Genomic DNA, 9,658 nt, shown 5'->3' on the forward strand with positions numbered 1-9,658 from the left:
ATAATTTTATTAACGTTTCGACGTCCAAATCGGGTGCCGTTGTCAAAATACAAAATATTACTAAAATAAACAAAAATGTTGTTGCTAAGTAAAAAATTCTTCTAATAATTTTATTTAATCTGACTCATTTATATTGGCAATTCAGGCATATATTATACATTTTAAAGTAGAAGACTTTAAAATGATATTGCCAATATTTATGAGTTGCGTTCCTGGGACGACTTACTGAAAGACAGTTCATTCGATTACATGAAATCATCCCCAACTCAAGAATATCCGTCACAAAAAAATTATAGCATGTGATCTGTCTTTAAAAAGACAACCAAATGCAACGACAGTAAAATTCTCGCGTTAGAGACTTCATAGTAAATCACAAGGGAAAACCAGGAAAAACCCTGTGATACTATCACGACGTCGTAAGTATTTGGTCTTACATTAATTTACTCTCAAAAAATAATACCAAATTCTGACTTGTAACATGTTTAAATTATAAATAATATTAATAATACTAGATATATAAGTAATACTAAAATATAAAATATGTACTAGCTCGATATTATTGACTTACTCATCTTGGTATTTTCTTTCTATTGACTTCCTCTTTCTTGCGTCGAAACGTTAATAAAATTATTTTTTCATTTAAATTGTGGCTTATTTCCCATATAAATAATTAATCATAAAAAATGCCACAAGGAAATAGCTTCAGAACAACATTAAAATATATTTAAGATAATTATATACAGTTTAAAATAAATAAAATAAAATATAATTCTATCTTCTGCAAAGGAAAAATAACATTATGCTTATTACTGTCATTCGAACATAATAGAAATATTAAAACGATACAATACACCACACAATATATATACAATAACTATCTCGCTACACGGAATCAACATATCTACATATTCAGACCCAGACATCGCATTTCAATTCAATGCGATAACATTGAACAGTGACACACAGTCACCCGTCCATCGTTACCAGTGGCGTGCTGGAACTTTTCAAGCGGCCCGGTGATTTTATAGAAAAGCGGCCTCCCATCCTCATTTTATCTTCTATTATCAGGATTTTTTATTCGTTATTAATAAAACAAAAATATAAATTATTTTTTAATTAAACATAAAACTTTGAATTTAATGACTTTTTTTTAATTTGCTGTTTTTTTTTTTTATTTAAGAATAAGCAATCTTACAAATAATAAATGTATGACAATATTGTTTGCAGCAAGGCAGAAAACGTTTATCCCCCATATAATCTCATGACCTTGCTAGCTTTGAACAAACCGTCAATCTTTAGGATTGTTCTAGATTATGTTAAGTCGTGTAAATTGAAACTTTAGATTATAAAATTAGTCGTGTAAATTAATAATACCCCGTATTATCCCTACTTAGTCTGTGGTTAGTCACCCTGAACGACCTGGGTACGAAAAGTTTTTTTTTTTCGTTCCCTACCCTTGATCGATTTGATTCGTAATGGTCTTGGTGTATGGTCAGGCGTTGATTTTAAGAAGTGTTGCTGGCTAAATGGGCAGTTCCCAACAGTGGCGGATCCGGGGCATGATTTCGGGGGGGGGCAAGGAGGATTATGTGGGGAACCTTCCGGGGGGTCTGGGTCTGGAAAAATGTAACTGAAAACTCGTGTTTTTAGACAATCTAGAGACTAAAACATGATCATATTTTGTAATTTAAATCTATAGTTTTTAATTGGATTTATTCATTAAAGCCTACTTGGTTAGGGAAATAAAAACACAAAACACTTTTTTGAAGATTCAAAGCATTACTTTATTATTTACATACTTTCTCCATAAAACTTAAACAATAAAGTCCAGCCTTCTTTTTCCTCCTTTAGCATAACGCTCAATTACGTTCTCAACATTCACCTCAATATCACGATGTATGTATAAAAGGCACAATCCATTCAACCTCTCTTCAACCATTCTTGTCCGTAGCCAGGATTTAACGAGCTTAAGGCTGCTGAATGACCTTTCAGCACTTGCAACACTTACTGGTAGTGTGATAAGTATTTGTAGAAGTGTTCGTACAGTTGAAAACATATCTCCATCGCAGCATTTGAGTACTTCTATGGCACAGTTTGGAATTTTCATTCCTTCTTCTTTCTCCCTTGACCACTTCGCTCTCCAAATGCTTAACTCTCCTTCAAGTACCACTTCAGAATCACTGGGCAAAAGAGTTTTAAAGTTCTGGCAAACTTTCTGCAGCCTCACGTTCAACTCCAAGCATTTTTCGCTGACATTGGTGTTCAACATATTTGCAGGCATTAAAAGGTTGAGGTCAAAGCACAATAGGTTTTCTTCGGAGAACCTGGTTTGTAGATCAGTGATGACATTGTCGAGAAGTGGTATATACATGGACATCCTATAATATTCCATCACTGTCTCTGCTTCGTAGTTTTCTCTATGCCTTTGGCTTTTCACTACTCTGGGCATTTTGAGCTGCACGCCCAGCTTTTCAGAGGTAGTTAGAGCTTCCAAGTATAACTCTGTGAAATGATCATCACAATTTCGTCTCCTATCCTTCAGACATGTCAGTGTGTCTGTCACTGCATTGGAAGCCTTGTTCAAGTCTAAGTTTGGTTTTTGCAATAACTTGCTTAGGGGAAGGGTCCTTTTCAGAATATCTACCAGACAAACGCAAGAAAAAATGAATTCAGTGCTTGTTATTGAGTTGATATACAATACGGCCTTTTTGGCTGACTCGGACTCTTTCCATTCGCTTATCTCTGTAAATGAATCGACAATTTCTGGCAATGCACAAAAAAATAAAATTACTGCATCATGTCTATCTACCCACCTAGTTTCACAGAGGCTCACTAGTTGCCTTCCTACGTGTTCAGTTAGAACAGCATTCCTTTTTGCTGACTGATTATAAAAGTGAATGACTTCTTTCATAATGCCAACAGCATTATTTATGGATCGAATCTTATTAGATTTAGAAATAGAATTATTCAAGGCGTGGTTGTAGCATGGAAGCCGTTTTGCACTAACTGCCTCTGATTGGATCTTTGTTACACTACCTGATTCTTCAGATGTCATTACCGAAGCCCCATCTGTACCTATGCCTACACAGTAACTAAGGTCTAAGCCAAGTTCTTTTACATTCCTTAAGACTATTTCACCTAGAGTTTTCCCTGATAGTTTGTTCTCTTTACACTCTTTACCATTTACATCTGCTGCTGCATTGTATGCATCAATAAAAGTTATGAAGTCCTCCCTTACGGCATCTTTCCAAAGATAACGGACAACTAATGTAATCTGTTCCTTATGAGACAAATCACTGGTTTCGTCAAACATCATAGACCAATATTTGGACTCGAGTATTCTTTTCAGAATTTCATCCCTAATTTCATCCCCACAACACTCTATTAAAGCATTTTGCGTTGTTTTGCTAATATATGTTGCTCGAGAAGATGATGTATTAAGATGTTTTTCGAGAGCTTTGTCACCCGCGTCTACTCTGAACTGCAAGAGAGCTTTGAAATTCCCCTGATTTGCTGCTGAAGTCTCAATGTCTAGGTTGATAGGACCATCGTCCCTGTGACCTCGAAAAGGTATGTTTTGACGCCCGAGCAAAATAATGGTTTTGATAATGGGCTTTAGCCTTTCACGATTTTCTGTAACCTGACGAAGCCGCTCAGAGCATACCTGATTGATAACTTCTTTATTAGGTGATTTGTAAGTTTTCAAAAAGTCTTTCCCCATTTCTACACAGGTTTTATGGTATAAACTTCTTTCATGGGTTTGCAAGTCGCCATCTTTTCCTGTTAAGTCTTTAAACCGTGTCAAAGGTTCAATTACAAGTCTCCCCAGCTTCACGCCCTTATTGTGACCTGCCTTTTCTTGGGCGAAAAGTGCACAGTATTTACAGAACAAACCTTTCTTCGACTCTGAAAGTACAAGCCATGTATGATTTTCTAGGTGGGTTTTAGACAAATACCTTTTAACGCCCTTTGAGTTTTCTGAATATGGATACACGTAGTTTGAGGGTGGCTTCCAATGTTCTTCCAAAAGAAGATATTTTGTGTAATCATCAGGCTTGTTATTTACATATAGCCCTATATCTTTGATGATATGATTTGAAGAGAGCTCTTTCACTTTACCTTCAGAGTTAATTGTAGGTCTGGATTCGCTTGAGGAGTTGGTAGGTCCACTGCTTTTTGAGTGTGAATCCAAGGCCAGAGGATCTCCTAAAAAAACACAACCTTGAAATAATTGATCGACTAGACCTATTAAGGCCGCGTCTCACCATCAAATAATTTAATCAAACAGTTTGAGCAAACTCCGCAAGTACGTCAAAGTGACGTCACAATTGCAGTTTTTTTTTAAATTCTAAAAATCTGTGCTCTCACTAACAGTCTAGTTTAATCAAATGTTTTGTATTGTGTTGTCTAACTTGTTTGTACTTTATTTAAAATTAAAGTTTTTCATTATTATCCACAATGAACACTCAGGATGTGACGTCACTAACTGTCACTTTGTGTCACTAACTGTCAAGTTTGATCAAATTATTTGATGGTGGGACGCGGTCTTAAGACTTGAAATAGTTTGTTTAATTTAAAATGTAACTTGTATTAAAAGTTATCATCCACATTATTAAAACAATTTACTTGATTTTCGTACTCAACAAATCAACCCCTAAATAATTATTTTTCTAGGCAAATTGGGTATCATTTTAAAGCTCTTATCCTCTATATGTGCCTTTTGCAGGATTATATGTTGTTGCTCGCTATTACAAAAAAGGCTTACCGAAAACTTCCACTTCGAAGTTTGGGTTTTGTGACACAGCAAGCGAGCTTTGCTCATGTTGTCCCACTTCCACTTCATCTCAAATTATTGTAAGTGATTCGGGTTTATCTTCATCGTCTCGTTTTGCACCCTCAGTCTCACCATTACTGCTATCTGAAATTGTTTTAAAGTGAAAATCCAACAAAATTAACATTTAATCAATTAAATTTGATTTTATCTGATTTCTTACATTAAAAAATGTATTTTACTTTAAAAGGGTAGACTAATTAAACACAAAAAAACGTTAAATATAAATAAAAAATAAAAGTAAAGTTAAACTAATTTTTAGTGAGTCCTAAATAATAGCCTAAACAGTAAACAAAAACGTAGTAAGCGTAAAAAATAACCATTAAACCTACTAACCTACTAGCTTTTATTACTATGGCTTATGAAATAGAGTAACCTTACCTGACGTTGTCTTCAAGTTTTTGAAGAACGTTGTAACTTTGGCAGCTCGTTTCATAACATCAGCTCACAATTCACAACAACAACAAAGCACAAATAAGCACCGACATCAAAATGGCATCTTATTTGTTGTTGTACATGCGCGCGTTCTAGCGTCAGAATAAGGAACTATGTCGAAGTTCTAATTATTAGAACTAGAATAATCTAATCTAATCGAAGTTCCGTTTCTAATTTCTAACGCTAGGGCGTGCGCACGGTTATAAGCTTTACAGCAAGCAAATTAAAATCTTTACGGAACTGTTTCAATGAATATTATTCGACGAGAGAGCACGGGAAATTTGCACGCGGAAACAAACTTTGAATAGGACAATCGCTAAATATATAAAGCTCTTTTCTGTGTGGCCAGTGGCACTCGTTATCCTCAATTTAGAAATAAATACACATTTTTTTTGTCCTCAGATTCTCGGGGGGGGGGGCAATTGCCCCCTCTGCCCCCCCCTGGATCCGCGCCTGGTTCCCAAAGGCCATAAAAGAAGAAAAAAAAGGCAGAAACCATAATTTTTTGAATAAATGTTATATATGAATTTAATGTAATTAAGATAAAAGTTAAATAAAATATTTGAAAATTTTTTAATTATGTATTAAGTTGAATTTTAGTGTTATTCTGAAGCTATTTTCTTGTGGCATTTTTGTAATTAACTAGTTTTGATGGGAAGTAAGCCACAATTGAATTTTAGTAAATCAATTATACAAGAGAGTACAAATACAAGTATAGTACAAATACTTTAATTTAACAATATTTAAATGTTAATACAGCGCAATAATTTACAGATTATTTTGCAATTATTTTATAAAATAATTAACTCTGGCTCAATAATTTTCGCATTAAAGTAGATTTTTGAGCAAATTCGTCGATAATTTCATCATTTTTAAGCTCATACAAAGCTTCTTTTTCTATAGCCATTGACATAAATGTTTCCAAGTGATGTGTTAAAGTAATTCTTAACCGATTTATGTATTTCATCGTTGAAAAGGTTCTTTCGCAAGGTATACTATATTTAAATTTGGATGAGCGCACTTATGTAAGTTGTACTTATGTAAAACAGCTTAACAGCAAGCTATACAATCTTTACACTTTAGTACAACACGTTGGTAAAGTGTTCACTGTATCAACAATATTGTCATTTGTTACTTCATATTCATTATCACTTAGATTAATAACGTCATCCTTCATATTTTCTCTGAACTGAACATATTCACCATTAACGCTCTCTTCTATAATTTCAGTACATATTTTGAAAAATCCTATTTTTTAATACAATCCATTTATCAGCAAAGTTGACGAATTCTTCTCTAAATTGCAGTCCAGTCACAGATATGGTAGAATAAAAGTTTCTGAATTTTTCAGCAAATGGGTGCGTTCGGACGACCATAGCGGCTGGCTGGCAGCAGAAATCGGCTGAGTGGTTGCATCCAGCCGTGATAGGGAAAGCTTAGTAAATCTCTCAGCGGCTGGCTTCCAGCGGTGACGTCTGACAGCTACTGCTGGCTCAGCTATCCAGCCGCTGTGGTCGTCCGAACGCACCCAATGATTCGCTAAGGGCATACCATTTTTTATTGTATAAAAATTTCTAGAATGTAGAGGGATTTGTCTTGATCAAATCGTTTTTCGATACTTAAAATAATTCGGTCAAAAATTTTGAAATAGACTTCAACTTCAAATTTTTTTCTGAATTTAATATAGGTTGGTCATCACTAAAGTCACCACCTAGTCTTTTCTTCTTTCTTGGTCGATTTTCTTTTAACATATTATTTATTAGTGTGGTAGAGTTATTCTTTTCTAATTCTGAATTCGCCCATATAATAAATGAAATGGAAGCTTTTTTTAGTTTGAAAATCATTCCTAAGACATTTTAATTTTTCAAGACTTTTTTTAACCATTCCGTACGCAGCCAAAATATTCAAACCATCTGTTTACAGATCTTCAGAAAGAGGAGTTGTGATAGTAAATATCCTCAAAAATGTTGTAGCAATCAGGATTGTTTCGAACGTTGCGATATTTTTCAAGTGAGCTTCAGATAAATAACGAGTTGTCATTACCACTGTTATTGTTAATCTCTTCTAAACTTAAAATTAATCCAACAAACATCTAAAATTACATCTAAAAATTTTTGTGAATGAAACTTATTTAACCGGCCTCGAGAGGCCGCAGCCTCTCGGTGATTGCACCGTTTCATTTATATGGCCAGCACGCCACTGATCGTTACTACCGCTCACTGCGGTAACGGTTATAGTGGAACGCCACGTCAGTACTGTGGCGTCTATCTAAGCATAGTACCACCTCAAATCGGGTGCATCTCTGTCATCGAGCTATTGCTAATTCAATTCGTTAGCAATAACTGATTTTGTTATGATTCTCCTGGCTCGTCTTAAATATGCTCTCGATGCCACTTCTCCTTCAGTTTCGCCCAGTGATGATATGAAGAGGGGATGCGTCAACTCGGATACTCCTACGGTCGTCTCTGGTCGACCGGCCCATCGCCCGCTGTGACGTCATATCATTACACAATGACACCAATATTTTATAAAGTTAGTCATGAAAGAACATAACAAAGATAACTTAATGATGTAAGTGAGAAAACATGTTATAAATGAAAGTCAGTATGTAATGAACATAAAAGTAAATTAACATAAAAAATCAATATTAATAGGTTTGTTCCAACACGACTGAGAACCGTACATGTAACGATCACCGTCCTGCGCAGTACCATGGAACGTATTATTTCGGTCCCATGGAACCCATAGAACGTTAATTATCTAGTAACGAAACGGTAATCTGACGGTTCTTGGTCGTGTTGGAACAAACCTAATACTACATATTTCATCCTCTGCGTTGTATTACACTTTCCATGCGAGATCTTAAGGACCTTATTAAGTTCCTGTTTAATTCCTGAAGAATCGCTTAACACTCTTCATCTAATATGAAGTTTTTAGTTCCGCCACTATCGCTGGTGCGGGATTACGGACCCGAACCCTGCGTTTGAGCTCATCGGATAGGTGCTTGATGGGATTCATATCCGGACTCAATGGAGGCCAGTCCATTGTTGTTATATAGATCTTATCCAGGTATATCGGCTGTGTGATATCGAGCGTTATCATGCATTAGCATGAAGACATCGCCTATCTAGTCGGCGTAAGGAACAACATTGTCTTGTAGAATATCCGTAATGTAGCTATCCGCTGTCAACCCCCCTTCCCGCGACCCCCCGGGCTCGAACATAAGCTCTGTTTTTGCTTCTAAAGATATACCATGCCAAAAAATACACGAACCACCTCCTTAGCTCACTGTTTTGACACTACAGCACTGGGCAAATGGTTATCCGGGCATCTGATGCACGAGTCGTCTTCTGTCATTGCTTTGCAAGCACATTCGACTCTCATCCGAGAATAAAACCATTGTTTAAAAAAGTCTTTCTTTTTCAAATAATGATAAAACTTTTGGCTCCATTGCCCAAGGTCCGTACCATAAGATGTGGTTATTTCTTGATCTGACCATCAGTGTTTTTCTTGTTATTTTTAGGATTCTCATTAAACTTGTTTCCAGGTATCTTCTTAGTGTGCTTATTTCTGGTCGAGTTTCAGCGGTATGTCAGGATGAGCAACGGATAGCAACATATGGCGTAGAAACATGGATCATGGCAGAAAAGGCAATAAATCTTACTCTTACTTTTGAAAGAAAGAAATTAATTAGAATATTGGAACCCATTTGCGAAAATGGTATTGTCCTTTTCATGATCATTTTTCAGTGCGTAACAAATGATAGGAAAAAGGGTAAGTCCGTGATAATACACATTTATGACACTTATTCTAACATGACATTTTAGTTAAATCTGACAGTTGTCACATTTTATTTTCAATTTGGAATAAAAACAAATCAAACGTGTTTCTTGCATTTATAAAATGGTATTTTCTTTGATTTGTATAGTCTTATAAATTATACAGATTATATTTGTAATATTATTATCTAATTAAAAAAAAATTATTTTTTTATTATGGCGCCATCTATCGACAACTAGAATAACTAGAATAAATGATATAAAAATGTCACCGACGAAATGTAATCACCGACGTGCCTTTTTTTTCTGTCACATACAATTTAATGCGTTAGAAAGAAATCGAAAAACTGTGACGCACTGAAAGATGATCATGAGAAATACTGTATATGGATTACAAAGAATTTTCTATAGCAAATTATGCAAAAATACAAATATTGCGCTGGTAAAGTTACCTTATAAGAATGGATAATGACACAGAACACGTAATAGAACGTTTCGAGGAATTATGGTGGAACGTCGGCCAGTAGGAAGACGAAGTGAGAACCGATGCTAAAGAGATGTTAAGGGTGGATAATTGGGGGGAGGTCAGGGCCCGATTTGGGCTGTAGCACCA

General features: G+C 35.4%; 1 protein-coding gene across 1 annotated transcript; it reads right to left on the minus strand.

Annotated features, from left to right (window-relative positions):
* Window positions 1-1,556: 1,556 nt before the first annotated feature.
* On the minus strand, window positions 1,557-4,877 carry LOC126883321 (52 kDa repressor of the inhibitor of the protein kinase-like). The gene is made up of 2 exons (XM_050648701.1): window positions 4,766-4,877; window positions 1,557-4,206 (listed from the first exon to the last, which is right to left on the minus strand). The coding sequence occupies exon 2, from the start codon at window positions 3,719-3,721 to the stop codon at window positions 1,814-1,816; it is 1,908 nt and encodes a 635-aa protein (XP_050504658.1). The 5' UTR covers window positions 3,722-4,206; window positions 4,766-4,877; the 3' UTR covers window positions 1,557-1,813.
* Between the last annotated feature and the right edge of the window lie 4,781 nt (window positions 4,878-9,658).

This window comes from Diabrotica virgifera, chromosome 1, assembly GCF_917563875.1.
Source record: "Diabrotica virgifera virgifera chromosome 1, PGI_DIABVI_V3a".
Classification (NCBI taxonomy): Eukaryota; Metazoa; Arthropoda; class Insecta; order Coleoptera; family Chrysomelidae; genus Diabrotica; species Diabrotica virgifera.